The sequence below is a fragment of the Eleutherodactylus coqui genome, chromosome 6 (genome assembly GCF_035609145.1).
Source record: "Eleutherodactylus coqui strain aEleCoq1 chromosome 6, aEleCoq1.hap1, whole genome shotgun sequence".
In the NCBI taxonomy this organism is placed as follows: Eukaryota; Metazoa; Chordata; class Amphibia; order Anura; family Eleutherodactylidae; genus Eleutherodactylus; species Eleutherodactylus coqui.
In genome coordinates this window covers 2,775,533-2,792,824 of record NC_089842.1, presented here as the reverse complement: position 1 = coordinate 2,792,824, position 17,292 = coordinate 2,775,533, and the positions used below count along the sequence as shown (strand labels likewise).

At 56.0% G+C, this 17,292-nt stretch overlaps 1 protein-coding gene across 1 annotated transcript in view; it reads right to left on the bottom strand.

Moving 5' to 3' along the window:
- Positions 1–13,680, bottom strand: part of REXO2 (RNA exonuclease 2) — a 33,788-nt gene extending 20,108 nt beyond the window's left edge. The window contains exons 1-4 of the mRNA XM_066606077.1: positions 13,477–13,680; positions 8,809–8,892; positions 3,830–3,907; positions 1,730–1,841 (exon numbers count right to left, since the gene is read on the bottom strand). Of these exons, the coding sequence (XP_066462174.1) occupies positions 1,730–1,841; positions 3,830–3,907; positions 8,809–8,892; positions 13,477–13,581 (379 nt within the window). The 5' untranslated portion in view covers positions 13,582–13,680. The remainder of the gene's footprint in view (positions 1–1,729; positions 1,842–3,829; positions 3,908–8,808; positions 8,893–13,476) is intronic.
- Between the last annotated feature and the right edge of the window lie 3,612 nt (positions 13,681–17,292).

Here is a 17,292-nt window from a genome sequence, read left to right as displayed (position 1 = left end):
TCCACAGCACCACCCTAAATTGTATCCCTCATCCACAGCACCGCCCTACATTGTATCCCTCATCCACAGCACCGCCCTACATTGTATCCCTCATCCACAGCACCGCCCTACATTGTATCCCTCATCCACAGCACCGCCCTACATTGTATCCCTCATCCACAGCACCGCCCTACATTGTATCCCTCGTCCACAGCACCGCCCTACATTGTATCCCTCGTCCACAGCACCGCCCTACATTGTATCCCTCGTCCACAGCACCGCCCTACATTGTATCCCTCGTCCACAGCACCGCCCTACATTGTATCCCTCGTCCACAGCACCGCCCTACATTGTATCCCTCGTCCACAGCACCGCCCTACATTGTATCCCTCGTCCACAGCACCGCCCTACATTGTATCCCTCGTCCAAAGCACCGCCCTACATTGTATCCCTCGTCCACAGCACCGCCCTACATTGTATCCCTCGTCCACAGCACCGCCCTACATTGTATCCCTCGTCCACAGCACCGCCCTACATTGTATCCCTCGTCCACAGCACCGCCCTACATTGTATCCCTCTTCCCTAGTACCCCCCTACATTGTATCCCTCGTCCACAGCACCGCCCTACATTGTATCCCTCTTCCCTAGTACCCCCCTACATTGTATCCCTCGTCCACAGCACCGCCCTACATTGTATCCCTCTTCCCTAGTACCCCCCTACATTGTATCCCTCGTCCACAGCACCGCCCTACATTGTATCCCTCTTCCCTAGTACCCCCCTACATTGTATCCCTCGTCCACAGCACCACCCTAAATTGTATCCCTCGTCCACAGCACCGCCCTACATTGTATCCCTCGTCCACAGCACCGCCCTACATTGTATCCCTCATCCACAGCACCGCCCTACATTGTATCCCTCATCCACAGCACCGCCCTACATTGTATCCCTCATCCACAGCACCGCCCTACATTGTATCCCTCATCCACAGCACCGCCCTACATTGTATCCCTCATCCACAGCACCGCCCTACATTGTATCCCTGGTCCACAGCACCGCCCTACATTGTATCCCTCGTCCACAGTACCGCGCTGCCCTACATTGCATCCCTCATCTCAATCCACCACCTAGCCTGCGCCCTTTCGCTCGGCTAAATAAGATTAAGTGCTCCTTTAAAGCGAACATCTCATTTCCGTTTCCAAGACTTCTCCAGAACAGCACCAGTCCTCTGGAATGTGCTACCCAAGACTATCTGGGCAATCCCTGACACACAAAACTTGGTGTGGCCTAAAAATGCCACTCTTCAGGGAGGCATACCATATCCCCCAAACCAAACTCCTCTGTACTCCGCCTGACCTACCGACTGCAATCTCTGCTAGTCGCCTTCAACCGCCCCCTGCAGGCCTGACCATTGTCTATGTGTATAGCATCCCTCACTCTCCACCTCACCACATCGGGCACATCTCCAGCCCGCCATACCGTGAACACCTCCACCCCTCTACCTTTTGTATCCCCCCCATTATCTGTAGTATGTAAGCTCGTTGGAGCCCCTCACCCCTACTGATCAGCTGATTACTACATGGAACTGAGGTTTTGTTTCTGCTCCCCGTCTTGTTAGCGCTGCGGAATATGCTGGCGCTATATAAATAATGATTTATTAAGTGACTGACAGTTGTCCGGGGTCAAAGTATTCTAAACTATCACATTGCCTTCCAATTCAATGTCATTTATGATGATAGAAGTAATACCTACCGGCCAGAGGGCAGAGGCCGGGCGCCGTGTGCTTCCTAATGAAAGACAGGAACTCGTACTCGGCTTGTGCCAATGAGATTTTACTGTCCCTCACCGCTTGTGTAAGACCGGACTGTAACCAGAAAATAGAACAGTAAGTCGTGGTGGAATCAAATATGGGGAACACATGAATGAGTGAAAGGCATAAACTGTAAGAACAGACCGGGGCCCTGGGGGCCACAAATCAGATGAGCAACCAAACAACTGGATTAACAATACAAAAAGGAAAAAAACCCTTCATCCATTAAATACTAAAGCAATGATAGATTAAAGCAGGGGAACATAGACAGATAAACCGCGAGGAATCGCCATCACAACGCAAGATTACAGAGGAGAGATGTAAGAACAAGCGAAAAGAAGAGCAAGAGAAGCGATAAGGAGAGGAGATACAGGAAACAACCGCGAGCCACAGAGCCAAACTAACGGGAAGTGCTCCTGAAATGTGGCGTGGAAGCGGCGTCACTAATGTGCGCAACACGGAGCGGACATATACTGGTAATTAGTACCACATTATAGCACCAGTCTTCCTGATGGCGCAATGCTGCCTGCACATCGCACACGAAAACAATTTATATGTGTGAGTGTGTATATATATATATATATATATATATATATATATATATAAGGTGTGTGTACTCCTTTAATATATTAGTATCTGAGGAAGACGAAGTGGTCTGTGTAAGATATTATCTGAGGAGCAGGGGGTCTCTCTAATACTCGTGTAATTAAAAATCCAAAACTCACCGACTTCCCCTGTAATTTTTGTTGCTAATCGCAACCAATCACAGCTCAGCTTTCACTTGTTATACTACTGAGGTAAAATGAAAGCTGCGCTGTGATTGGTTGCTAGGGGCAACACAGATTTCCGTTTCCTAAGAGTGGGTGCTGGGCTCATTTCTGTGTGGTACATAGTAGCTCAGTGCTGGTGGGAAGCTGTGTGGTAGTTGGAGCAGAGGAGGAGGTTGTCTGTGTAATGTATTAGTATTTGAGGACAAGGAGGTCATCTGCGTAATCTAAGGGTGTGCAATAAAAACCATCTGCTCAAGTGCAATTCCGCCATTTACCCCCCCAGAAGTAGTGGGGCTGTCTTATCTCCCCATGGGATGACATATATGTACCAAGTTTGGTTGAGATTGCTCCAGGCGTTCATGAGTGATGGCGGCACATCCATCCTTATATATATATATAATGCGGTTATATCCTTGGTCATTCAGTAATTCTGGCTCCACGTTAATAAAAAGGTTTTAGGTTTTTCAGTGCAGTATAAAACATTAAATGGCAAAGTTTAAAAAATACCGCATGTCCTGCAAGAAACCAAAGGAATAAACCTTCCAGCTCTTGTAAAGTGGAGACGAAAAAGACAATGAAAAAAACTACAAAGGTCTTGGCAGTGAAGAGGTTAAAGAGGATCCATCACAGAAGGGCTCCATTTTATGCACTTTTTAATAAAATCTCCCAAAAGTCACTTTGAAAATATGAGTCACTAAAATTTTTAAAAACGAATGCCACTTCCCTCCCCGTAACGCGCCGCACCCTCCGACGGAGTCAGGTGCGCACTAATACAGACCTCGCTGCCTGACAACAGGTTACAGCGAGGTAGTAAGCTACATTCTAGAGCCACGGTCAAACACGTCACGTCCAGCTGGTGGTCCCGACGTCACGCGGTGTGGGGCAAGGGATGAGATCCACACAAGAATGAGCAGGTGACAATCCACAGGATGCTCAGACTTCCCGCTACGTGTGGATAGACCTGTCGCCATCCACATGCGGTGTACCGCAAACTGCTGCAGATCTGAACGTGAAAGACGCAATGAAGATCTGGAGCGATTGTAGCCCGTCTGAACAAGGCCTGCGGCTTCGGCCTGTAACAGCCCGGGTGCTGGGACATCCAGTATCCAACAGATCCCATGATCACGGACGGATCCCATTAATGGGGTCAGCCAGGGTGCGGCAGACTGCGCTGTACTCGCCATCAAAAACACCAGACAGCTAGACAGAAACCCCCAAGAAGGTTCACACTGGAGGTGTGCAGGGCGCCTACGGTGTAGTCTATGACCTTACCTTCCCATGATGCTCCTTGCACCAGTTAGACATGGAATCCAGTAGCTCATCCGGCTGCTTAATAATCAAGTTGGGGCCCTGCAAAGACAAACCGCGAGCTCAGATCAATACACCTTCTTTTCCTCTATGAGGGCCGGCGGCGTTGCGCAGCGGTTGCCGGGTGACTGTGCGCTGCGCTCTTGGCGCTGGCAGTGAGCGCTCAGTCCTCGCAGGTGAGAGACGTTATCTGCTGGCAGTGAGCGGCACTTACGCGCTCCTGGTAGATCCTGCCAATAGCGGAATCAAAATCTAAATCTGCCCCCATGCAGTGGATTTTATTTTTTTTTAACTCGTTTTATTGAACATTTTGTATTACATACAGTAACTGCTTAAATAACTTTGCATACATCAAAAAAGCTCTTTAGTACATATATTCAGTACACGCTCTTTAGTACATATATTCAGTACACGCTCTTTAGTACATATATTCAGTACACGCTCTTTAGTACATATATTCAGTACACGCTCTTTAGTACATATATTCAGTACACGCTCTTTAGTACATATATTCAGTACACGCTCTTTAGTACATATATTCAGTACACGCTCTTTGGTTATTAAACATGTGGAAATATACTTCTGTCTATAATATTGGTCGCATAGTCACTTGTTTTACATATCAATTCTGTGTGTGGATCTTAATAAATGTTGATACAATTCCTGTGTGAGGTTCGTATTTGTTGTCCCGCACCAAATCCCCCAAACCTTATCAAATTTTTCTGGGCATTTCCTGTTTTTATACACTATTTTCTCGCAAGATGGAGTTGACAATATTCTGCCATTTTGCGAGTGTTGGAGGCCGTCTATCCATCCAACGTAAGGCTATAACTTTACGGGCATAGAATAGTACCGTGGTAAGAAATATTCTATCATGGTATTGCCATTGTTCTTCGTCTATGATACCTAATAGACACATTGCTGGGTCCGGTGGTATTGGTATTCCCATTAGTTGAGTTATAAACTCCATAACCTCCTTCCAGTATGTGTACACCATCGGGCAGCACCTAATCAGGTGGTTAAAGTTTGCATTAGGCACGTGGCAGCGATGGCATTGGCTGGTAATCTATTTATTTTGTAAAGTCTGGTCGGTGTCAAATAACATTGATGTAGAATGTAGAATTGGGTTAGCTTATTATTTGCGGCTGGTGAGACCCCGGTGTAGGTGGACATCGCGGTCTCCCAGTCCTCATTAGTCAATGATGGAGTAAGTTCTTTCCACCTCTCCATCACTGTCATTGGCGTGTTGGGGATCTTGGATTGTAGTAGGTGGGTATATAGCGCCAAGATTAGGCCCTTAGGTCCTTGGGTGCGCAGTATGCCTATTAGTGGGTATACAGAGAAGGGTCGTCTGGGCATGCCTGTGTTGCAGGTATCTAAAGAAGCCCGCTCTAGGTACTTGGTCTAGTTGTTGTAGCTGCTCGAAGGATGCCAATATTCCATCAATATATAGGTGTTCTAGTGTGGTGATTCCCAAGTTCGACCAGAACTGTCTGTCCGGTAGGTTCAACAGGTGTGATAATGCTCTGTTGTCTCATAAAGGGGTATCTTCTTGTTTAGTCAATTGTTTGCATGCCCTCCATACATTTGTTGCGAGTCTATGGATGGGCAGCATCTGTCTGGTTAATAGACCTGGTTTTTCCAGGAGGATCCAGAGTGATGCCTCCAAAAGGAAGAACATTAGGTGGTGCTCGGAGTTCGGAGAGGGGAGCCCGACAACCAGTGACGGATATATCTGATTTGTCCCGCTAGATAATATATTTTAAAGTCTGGTAGGGCCACTCCTGCTAACTCTTTGGGTCTTTGCAGGGTCTCCATGCGAAGTTTGGCTCTAGATTTCCCCCAAATAAATGATATTAATGAATTAGTTTTTTTAAAGACCTTCTGTGGTATAGTTGTCTCTGCATGCTCCAAGCAGTACAGGTATTTGGGGAGTATTATCATTTTAATAAGGTTTACTCTGCCCGCTACAGACAATGGTAGAGGGCTCCAGGTTTTTAGTTTGGTTTGCAGGGTTGTCACTAGAGGGGCAATGTTTAAGTCAAAACTTTGGGTATGGTCTCTGGTGATGTGGATCCCTAAGTATTTGAAATGGGGGACAATTTGTAGTTTATGGAACACTTCTCCCGTCTGCCATTTCCCCGTTTTCAGCGGCATGAAAGTGGATTTTTGCCAGTTAATACGTAGGCCCGAGTAATTCCCGAATTCATCTATTTGGGAGATGGCAAATGGTAGGGTATCCCAGGGCTCCGACATGTAAAGTATTATATCGTCTGCATATAGCCCTATCCTGTCCTCTCTGGGTCCTATCTGGATTCCCTTGTATAGTATGTGTTGCCGGATCTTTAAGGCCAGTGGTTCTATGGCAATTGCGAACAGGAGGGGAGAGAGCGGGCATCCCTGTCAGGTCCCCCTGTAAAGTGGGAAGGAGGTGGAGGTCATGCCATTTACCAATATTTTAGCTGTCGGGGAGTTATACAAGATAGAGACCCATTTGATGAATGACTCTCCAAATCCAAATTGTCGTAAAACGTCTATCAAATATGGCCATTCAACTGAGTCAAATGCCTTAGCCGCATCCAGCGAGGCCAAGGCCCAATTCCACCTCCAGCCCACCTGTGTCCTTCTAATGTTATCCGACGTAGACATTCCAGGGATAAAGCCTGTTTGGTCAGGGTGTAGGATATCCTTGATTGCTTGATTTAGTCTAGAGGCAAGTAAGGATTTTGTAGTCTGTATTTAAGAGAGAGATGGGTCTATATGACCCACATTCCTCTGGGTTCTTATCAGGTTTTAAGATAAGGACTATGTTGGCCTCTAGTATTGACTTTGGGAGGTGGTTTTTTTCAAATATGTGTTGATATAACGATAGTAAGTATAGGTAATTTCTTCCTTGTAGTGTATATAGACCTCTACTGGTAGGCCAGCTGTACCCGAGGTCTTATTTTTTGCCATATCCTTCATTGCCTCCCCAATCTCTTCCATTGTAATTGGAGAGTCTAGTTGGGACTTATGTGTTTCTAGCAATAATGGGAATGTTATACTGGTTAAGTAGGTCTCTAGTTCTGTAGGGAGATAATTAGTTTGGGTTTGGTATAGTTCGTAGTAGAATTGTTGAAATCTGTCTAGTATATCTTTAGGGTTTGTAAGTCTTGTGCCCTCGGTTGATTTAATCCTAAGTATGGACGGAGGAGTCATAAACGCTAATAATTTACTGGACTGATTGCCTAGCTCGAAGAAGGACTGACGAGTAAAGAACAGACTCCTCTGTGCCTTCTCCTTTAGGTATAGTAGGTAATCTCTGCCCGCCCGTAACCATTGGTTTTTCTTGGTATCGGACTCGTTTTCTAGTGTTTGACATGGCTCCGCCAGTTGTTCCCCTTCTTTTGCTGTGTTTTTTTTAAAAGGAGATTGAGGATCTGAAGCAACCTCTAAGATATGGTTTAAACGCCTCCCACACCAACATCATCTCGGAGTTTGCTTCGTGTGCTTCATAATATATTTGGATTGGATCTGCTATACGATCATTCGGGCCAAGCAATGACAGCCAGAATGGGATGCAGTGGATTTTAATGTGGATTTGACACAAGATGTTCCGCTGTGAAAAAAAACAAAACAAGCAAATTCGGCTACATGTGACCCTAAAGAGGTTTTTCAGGATAGGTCGCCAATAACACATCAGCCGGGGACCCCCGCCAATCTGATATTACCGAGCTGTCATGAGGACAGGTGGGCCACGGACCCCCGCCAATCTGATATTACTGAGCTGTCACTAGGACAGGTGGGCCACGGACCCCCACCAATCTGATATTACTGAGCTGTCATGAGGACAGGTGGGCCACGGACCCCCGCCAATCTGATATTACCGAGCTGTCACGAGGACAGGTGGGCCACGGACCCCAGCCAATCTGATACTACCGAGCTGTCATGAGGACAGGTGGGCCACGGACCCCCACCAATCTGATATTACCGAGCTGTCACGAGGACCGGTGGGCCACGGACCCCCTCCAATCTGATATTACCGAGCTGTCACGAGGACCGGTGGGCCACGGACCCCCACCAATCTGTTATTACCGAGCTGTCACGAGGACCGGTGGGCCACGGACCCCCACCAATCTGTTATTACCGAGCTGTCACGAGGACCGGTTGGCCCGGACCCCAGCCAATCTGATATTACCGAGCTGTCATGAGGACAGGTGGGCCACGGACCCCCGCCAATCTGATATTACCGAGCTGTCATGAGGACAGGTGGGCCACGGACCCCCGCCAATCTGATATTACCGAGCTGTCATGAGGACCGGTGGGCCACGGACCCCCACCAATCTGTTATTACCGAGCTGTCACGAGGACCGGTGGGCCACGGACCCCCACCAATCAGTTATTACCGAGCTGTCACGAGGACCGGTTGGCCCGGACCCCAGCCAATCTGATATTACCGAGCTGTCATGAGGACAGGTGGGCCACGGACCCCCGCCAATCTGATATTACCGAGCTGTCATGAGGACAGGTGGGCCACGGACCCCCGCCAATCTGATATTACCGAGCTGTCATGAGGACAGGTGGGCCACGGACCCCCGCCAATCTGATATTACCGAGCTGTCATGAGGACAGGTGGGCAGTAGTTTTGATCCTGGAAAATCCCTTTAATAATCATTATAAACAATTGATCCATCCACGAATCACCCGAAAGCACAATCACTCTGTAGGAAGTGGAGGATAATCTGCTGCTAGATTCCTCTGGCTTATCTCCCTCACATCAAAAGGATCAGGCAGTTGAAATCTGCCAGCCCGCACCTTATCTCCCCTCATGACTGCCATTGAGTGAGAATCGGGAGGTCCCCCCCCTACAGCCGATCCCACCAAATTCAGTGGGTTTGGTTGATATGCAGCTAACATGTATGGCCCGCTTTACTCATTATAAGCCATCTTTGGCGCGCACTTACCTCAGCCAGTATGTTGAGATCAGAATCGGTTATTAAACAAGCCATCTCAATGATCTGATCCTTCTGAATGTCCAGTCCGGTCATCTGCAAGACAGACATCAACAGTCCCAGACATGAGATACATTGGAAGGCCCAGACCTACCATGACCAACGCCTGACCAGTACGGCAGTGGGCGGGGGAGGGGGTTCAAGCGCAGCATTACTGACACCAGAACTCGGAATTGGAAGCACCCAGAGCGAGGCGAGGGCGGCGCGGCAACTCCGGGAGCGAGAGCATCGCTGCAGCGCGTCTACTGAGTGATGCCGCACACAACAGTCACAGAGCACGCAGCGGCTGACCGCTGGCACAGACCGCATTATAAGGCACGGGCGCGGGGTTATTTTTTTTTTTAGGAAACCAAATTCCCTGTGAAGCCAAAACTTTATGCCATTCTTGGATTATTTGTGAGCGCACAGAAGAACACGCGGCCCGCTGCTCCTCCTACGGCGCGGCCCCGACGGGAAGCATGGCGGTTGTGGCATCGTGATAAAGGCTTCAGGGGGATTATTAACCCCTTAGTGACGCCGCCTAGCTCAGACCTAAGAATACAATTGGGGAGTTTCATCTCCACTAATCAGAAGCTGTAGGTTCTATATCCCCGCCCCCGCGGCCGGATGAGGCTTGTGTTTTGCGCGGCGAGCTGTAGTTTTTATTGGTACCATATTTTGGTTACATATAGTGTATTGAACTTAACTTTTTTCACGGGCACCGAGGAAAAACATCCATTCTGCCTTTTCCCCCCTCTTTTCTTTGTTTTCCTTCTTCGTGTTAATCGTGCGCCATAAATGACGGGATACATGGTTTCTCAGGGCTCGCACAGTTACAACAAGTCCAAATTGTTTTTTGGGGCGCGGGGGGCGGAACAGGCGGCGGGGCGAGGGAGGCGCGGGGGGCGGAACAGGCGGCGGGGCGAGGGAGGCGCGGGGGGGGCGGAACAGGCGGCGGGGCGAGGGAGGCGCGGGGGGGGCGGAACAGGCGGCGGGGCGAGGGAGGCGCGGGGGGGGCGGAACAGGCGGCGGGGCGAGGGAGGCGCGGGGGGGGCGGAACAGGCGGCGGGGCGAGGGAGGCGCGGGGGGGGCGGAACAGGCGGCGGGGCGAGGGAGGCGCGGGGGGGGCGGAACAGGCGGCGGGGCGAGGGAGGCGCGGGGGGGCGGAACAGGCGGCGGGGCGAGGGAGGCGGAACAGGCGGCGGGGCGAGGGAGGCGGAACAGGCGGCGGGGCGAGGGAGGCGGAACAGGCGGCGGGGCGAGGGAGGCGGAACAGGCGGCGGGGCGAGGGAGGCGCGGGGGGCGGAACAGGCGGCGGGGCGAGGGAGGCGCGGGGGGCGGAACAGGCGGCGGGACGAGGGAGGCGCGGGGGGGGGCGGAACAGGCGGCGGGACGAGGGAGGCGCGGGGGGGCGGAACAGGCGGAGGGGCGAGGGAGGCGCGGGGGGGGCGGAACAGGCGGAGGGGCGAGGGAGGCGCGGGGGGGGCGGAACAGGCGGAGGGGCGAGGGAGGCGCGGGGGGGGCGGAACAGGCGGAGGGGCGAGGGAGGCGCGGGGGGGGGGGGGGGGGGGGGAACAGGCCGCGGGGCCTGGGAGGCGCGGGGGGGGCGGAACAGGCCGCGGGGCGAGGGAGGCGCGGGGGGGGCGGAACAGGCCGCGGGGCGAGGGAGGCGCGGGGGGGGGGGGGGGCGGAACAGGCCGCGGGGCGAGGGAGGCGCGGGGGGGGGGCGGAACAGGCCGCGGGGCGAGGGAGGCGCGGGGGGGGGGCGGAACAGGCCGCGGGGCGAGGGAGGCGCGGGGGGGGGGGGGCGGAACAGGCCGCGGGGCGAGGGAGGCGCGGGGGGGGGGGCGGAACAGGCCGCGGGGCGAGGGAGGCGCGGGGGGGGGGGCGGAACAGGCCGCGGGGCGAGGGAGGCGCGGGGGGGGGGCGGAACAGGCCGCGGGGCGAGGGAGGCGCGGGGGGGGGGCGGAACAGGCCGCGGGGCGAGGGAGGCGGAACAGGCCGCGGGAGGCGCGGGGGGGGGCGGAACAGGCCGCGGGAGGCGCGGGGGGGGGGGCGGAACAGGCCGCGGGAGGCGCGGGGGGGGGGGGCGGAACAGGCCGCGGGAGGCGCGGGGGGGGGGGGCGGAACAGGCCGCGGGAGGCGCGGGGGGGGGGGGGCGGAACAGGCCGCGGGAGGCGCGGGGGGGGGGGGCGGAACAGGCCGCGGGCGAGGGAGGCGCGGAACAGGCCGCGGGCGAGGGAGGCGCGGAACAGGCCGCGGGGCGAGGGAGGCGCGGAACAGGCCGCGGGGCGAGGGAGGCGCGGAACAGGCCGCGGGGCGAGGGAGGCGCGGAACAGGCCGCGGGGCGAGGGAGGCGCGGAACAGGCCGCGGGGCGAGGGAGGCGCGGAACAGGCCGCGGGGCGAGGGAGGCGCGGAACAGGCCGCGGGGCGAGGGAGGCGCGGAACAGGCCGCGGGGCGAGGGAGGCGCGGAACAGGCCGCGGGGCGAGGGAGGCGCGGAACAGGCCGCGGGGCGAGGGAGGCGCGGAACAGGCCGCGGGGCGAGGGAGGCGCGGAACAGGCCGCGGGGCGAGGGAGGCGCGGAACAGGCCGCGGGGCGAGGGAGGCGCGGAACAGGCCGCGGGGCGAGGGAGGCGCGGAACAGGCCGCGGGGCGAGGGAGGCGCGGAACAGGCCGCGGGGCGAGGGAGGCGCGGAACAGGCCGCGGGGCGAGGGAGGCGCGGAACAGGCCGCGGGGCGAGGGAGGCGCGGAACAGGCCGCGGGGCGAGGGAGGCGCGGAACAGGCCGCGGGGCGAGGGAGGCGCGGAACAGGCCGCGGGGCGAGGGAGGCGCGGAACAGGCCGCGGGGCGAGGGAGGCGCGGAACAGGCCGCGGGGCGAGGGAGGCGCGGAACAGGCCGCGGGGCGAGGGAGGCGCGGAACAGGCCGCGGGGCGAGGGAGGCGCGGAACAGGCCGCGGGGCGAGGGAGGCGCGGAACAGGCCGCGGGGCGAGGGAGGCGCGGAACAGGCCGCGGGGCGAGGGAGGCGCGGAACAGGCCGCGGGGCGAGGGAGGCGCGGAACAGGCCGCGGGGCGAGGGAGGCGCGGAACAGGCCGCGGGGCGAGGGAGGCGCGGAACAGGCCGCGGGGCGAGGGAGGCGCGGAACAGGCCGCGGGGCGAGGGAGGGGGGGCGGAACAGGCCGCGGGGCGAGGGAGGGGGGGGCGGAACAGGCCGCGGGGCGAGGGAGGGGGGGGCGGAACAGGCCGCGGGGCGAGGGAGGGGGGGGCGGAACAGGCCGCGGGGCGAGGGAGGGGGGGGCGGAACAGGCCGCGGGGCGAGGGAGGCGCGGGGGGGGCGGAACAGGCCGCGGTGCGGGGGGGGCGCGGAACAGGCCGCGGGGCGAGGGAGGCGCGGGGGGGGGGGGGCGGAACAGGCCGCGGGGCGAGGGAGGCGCGGGGGGGGGGGGGGGGCGGAACAGGCCGCGGGGCGAGGGAGGCGCGGAACAGGCCGCGGGGCGAGGGAGGCGCGGAACAGGCCGCGGGGCGAGGGAGGCGCGGAACAGGCCGCGGGGCGAGGGAGGCGCGGAACAGGCCGCGGGGCGAGGGAGGCGCGGAACAGGCCGCGGGGCGAGGGAGGCGCGGAACAGGCCGCGGGGCGAGGGAGGCGGGGAACAGGCCGCGGGAGGCGCGGAACAGGCCGCGGGGCGAGGGAGGCGCGGAACAGGCCGCGGGGCGAGGGAGGCGCGGAACAGGCCGCGGGGCGAGGGAGGCGCGGAACAGGCCGCGGGGCGAGGGAGGCGCGGAACAGGCCGCGGGGCGAGGGAGGCGCGGAACAGGCCGTGGGCGAGGGAGGCGCGGAACAGGCCGCGGGCGGCGCAGGGGCGGCTCGCATTTCCCCTCAGCCATCTATCAAGCATAGAAGTTGTAAGATCAGAAAGCACATCTGCACGTACCGCACGGCGCCTCCGCTGACTGGTCCAATGTGGATCCAAGGTGCGCCCTGTTGGCGACTCGCCATCCCTCACGTTTGTGTTAGTTTTATGTGGGATAGTAGAATACAGCGAATCCGCGTAGACCCCGCGTGGCGCAGTAGTCGTGTTACAGTCCGTAAGAGGGGGGGCTGCGGTTTGGACTTCGGTTCGTTCTTACATTTCCCCCCTTTTGATAGTTCCATAATACACTGCACTACCTCGGTACAGCGGTGTATTACAGAGCTGGAGGCGGAGCCCCCCACACCACCGGACCCCGTAGAGCTCCAGGTGCCATAGTAACCCATCGGGACTTCCTGGGGCTCTGCTGGGCGACAGAGGGAGCCCCTCCCTGCTCGTGGCACGTGTGCCAACTCTACCATGTAACGGGTTAAACGACTGGGCTTGCCAGTCCCGCCATCACAGCCGCCACCAGACATCCGCTCCCCATGAGACCCTCCGGCGGTGCAGTAAGACGAGGCGGGTTCTGATGCGTACAGCGCCAGGCGCTAGCGGGCACACAGGGTTCACACACGGTCGTACACGCCCACGCTCATTCTGCGCTACAAGTGACGCCGCGGCACGTACAGCGGTCAGGTGAGGCGCTCGCACCGTCCTGGCGGCCATATTGGCTGGCTCTCACACAACATCTGTGGCCAGGAGCCGCCAGCGGACCTGCTGCCTCCTCACCTCCAGGTCCACCCACACCATCCGCTGCTCCACGGGGTCCGCCATGCTGACGGCCGGCTGCGGCGCTGACACCAATCTCCTCAGAGCCCAGCGAGCCACAAGCATGCCCGCCGCTCCGCTGCTATGGTAACCCCGCGCCGCGCGGCATGCCGGAACCACAGCGACCACCCCCAAAGCGGAAGCGGCCAAGTCAGCACGCTGCGCCGGGCCACGCCCCCTCACGTTGGTTGGCCCCTCTGCCCTGTCGTCAAAGCACGTGATCGGGTTACGTCACCGGCCTCTTCCCGCCCAGAGGCGATCAGCTGACTGAAGGCGGGAGGTTACAGTCTGAGGTAACAGCCGCTGCCCGCGGAGGAGGAGGGAGAAGGAGAGGGGGAGGGGCGCGGAGGCATGAAGATGAAGGAGGAGTCCGCTGCGCCGGCTCTCGCCATGAGCTGATCCTGCGGGCCTGAGAGGCAGATGGCCGGGGGCCCCACAAGCACAGGGGCCCCTACTGATCAGTGCGCCTCTTGGCTGCGGGCCGGCCTCTGCGAGTGAAGACCTTGTCGCCGGCGGCGGATAGTCCCGTTCCTCTCGTGTGAAGTGCCCTGGCGCTCAGAACAAAGACGTAGCCGCAGGGGATCCCCCCAAGGACCCCACACACACCCCCACACACACACCCCCACACACACACCCACACAGGAGCCGCAGGGGATCCCCCTGAAGACCCTGCACATCTGTCCGGATTCTCTGTTTTCTGCTCTGGGGGAGCGCAGTCTTTTCCGCTCACCTCCTGCTTTCCCGCGCTCTTCCATGGCTGCCGTCTGTGCGTCGCCGCGCCGCCCTCTGATCCCCACATCCAAAGATCTGCAAATCGAATCCGCGTTCTGGAATTCATTTGCGGACGCCCACGTTTACCTGCTGACTTGTGGATCTATTGCAGATCGAACTGGCCCTCGGGCACTGGGCCGCAGGCTTCCGGCTCTCCGGTCTAGGTCACCGTTACTAACTCGCTCATCAGCCCGTGGGCACTGGGCGGCAGACCTCTGGTCTAGGTCACCGTTACTAACTTGCCTGTCAGGCCGTGGGCACTGGGCCGCAGGCTTCCGGCTCTCCGGTCTAGGTCACCGTTACTAACTCACTCATCAGCCTGTGGGTACTGGGCCGCAGACCTCTGGTCTAGGTCACCATTACTAACTCACTCATCAGCCTGTGGGTACTGGGCCGCAGACCTCTGGTCTAGGTCGCCAGTTACTAACTTGCCTGTCAGGCCGTGGGCACTGGGCCGCAGGCTTCCGGTTCTCCGGTTTAGGTCGCTGGTTACTAACTCGCCCGTGGGCATAGGGCCTCAGGCTTTTGGTCTAGGTTGCCGGTTACTAACTCACTCATCAGCCTGTGGGTATTGGGCCGCAGGCTTCCGTCTCTCCGGTCTAGGTCACCGTTACTAACTCGCTCATCAGCCTGTGGGCACTGGGCCGCAGGCTTCCGGCTCTCCGGTCTAGGTCACCGTTACTAACTCACTCATCAGCCTGTGGGCACTGGGCGGCAGACCTCTGGTCTAGGTCACCGTTACTAACTTGCCTGTCAGGCCTCAGGCTTCCGGCTCTCCGGTCTAGGTCGCTAGCATCACGTTTTGAGCGGAGCGCAGTAGGCGCCCCAGTACCCTGCTGGCTTGGGCCCATAATGCTGTTAGGCCGGCACTGGCATCAGTGGTTGTCTGGAGTGTAGTAGTCTTCTGCCTCTGACTGCAGTGTCATAGGGGAGGCATTACCTCCAGTGATGCCAATGAGGGAAGCCGGCTGTTAGCTTCCATCCCTGACACCGATGACCATATCCCGCTGCACTGACAACAGGCGGGTGATCAGCCGACCCACTATTGATGACCTCTGCTAAGGATGTATCATCAACAGTAAAAGTCCCAGCATGCCCCTCTAATGGTATGACACGACTAATGTTAGCCTAAAGACACAGCTTGGTTCCTATCCCGCCGGTGTCGCTGTGTGACCGCGGGTATTCTGCGCAACAAGTTCTGGTTTTAACCCCAATTTCAGCTACATTTAATGTATTGAATAACTTCTAGTAATTTCTGCTGGGGGCGATGGAATGAAATCCGTTCCACCACTCTGCCCTGGGGTTTATGTTTACTACCTTCACCATGTGGTGTAAATATGATGTTACGGTTATTCTATGGGACGTTCCGACAGACATTTGTAGGTTTTATGTTTTACACTTTTGGGGGGGAAAAAAGACTTTTTTGGGGTGTCGACCCACATTCCAAAACCAGAATATCGTTATTTTTCTGGCAACAGGGCTGTTAGAGGGCTTGTTCTTTGCAGGATGACTTGTAGTTTTTATTGGTAACGGTTTGAGGTCCCTGACTTTTTGATTGTTCCTGTTTTGGACAAGTGAGTGAACAGAAAACATCAGTTTTGAATTTTTTTAGAGGAATTTACTGCACTCATGTAGTAATTTATAGTGCAGGATGCTACGGGTGGCGATTAACAAATATTAGAGTACTCCTTTAAATACGTTCTGCTATATGTCCACACCAGCTGATATACCCGGCTTCCCCCGAGTTACCTTGGCACAGGTGTTTACACGTTCTCACAGAAAGCTTTATGAAGTAGTGGTTACTTTAAAGGAACCGAGGAATAAAATCTGTATGCACATAAAGGAGCGGTAGATTTTTCTCAGACTGCATGTACTGATGTCTCTCTGCAGAATGTGCCACCCCTCCCACTCGCCTCACTTTTTACCCTTAAAGGTAATGTCCTTTTTTATTCATATTTAACCCCAGACTGAACGTTGATGCCCCTTCTTAGCCTTAAAGTCTCCATCCCCGCAGTCCATGGCTGCTTCCTTATGTACTTTAGTCTTTCGGTATATACACATAGAGGTCCATTAGATTCTCCTCTGTATATACACACACAGTGTGGCTGTCTGCATGTGGAGAGCGCGATACCCAATCAGAGGCTGTATGCAAATCCTGACATATAGCCGGAGTCCCAGCCAATCAGAGAGAAGTGAGGAGCCCGTGTGACTCGTGCCTCAGTCTGTTGGGGAGTTTCAGCATCCGGTTTCTTGTGAACATGTCAAGAACGTAGATTGTAGGGGGCTGACATTCGGTGTGAAGCCTTTGGAGGCGCCTGATTTACCTGTATGGTGATTTTGGTGCAGATTGGTCCGTGTGTCATGCATACAGAACAGACAACAGAAGGTCGTATACATATGATTGCCGTAGGTGATCATATAGGGGCAGATTTACTATTCAAATGTCACCAGTTTTCAGGTGCAGATTGTGGCAGGTGATGGTCTTAGTTGTGGTTCGCAGAGGCGCTAAAAGGTTCTGCCTTGTTGCTCTGTGATTGGAGCAGAAAAACTGTCAGAACCAAATGGGACCCCATGGCCTATAAAGAGGTCCTTGCAGCTTCAGCCGGCCTCATGTTACAGAAGTAGCACCGCATGCAGCACTATGTCCAGGGTTTTTAATGGAATTCAACATGAATTTTGACGCTGATGTCAACACGGCTTTACGTTGTTTAAATGTGCTTTAATACAGTTACGACCGTCCCCCAAAGGGCGGCATGGCTTTGTAAGAAGGAATTTGGCCTAAATAGCAAAAATTGGGCCAAAATTTAGGAGCAATTTTTAGTGTAAACTAAGAACTAACATGATATAAAGTGAAACAAGACAATCTAAAGATCCCTGGTCCTCGGTCCCCTTCTTTTCTCTATCTGTACTGCCCCAATTGGACAAACCATCCACAGATTTGGCCTCCAATACCATCTCTACGCTGACGACACCCAACTATACACCTCCTCTCGTGAGATCTCTGGA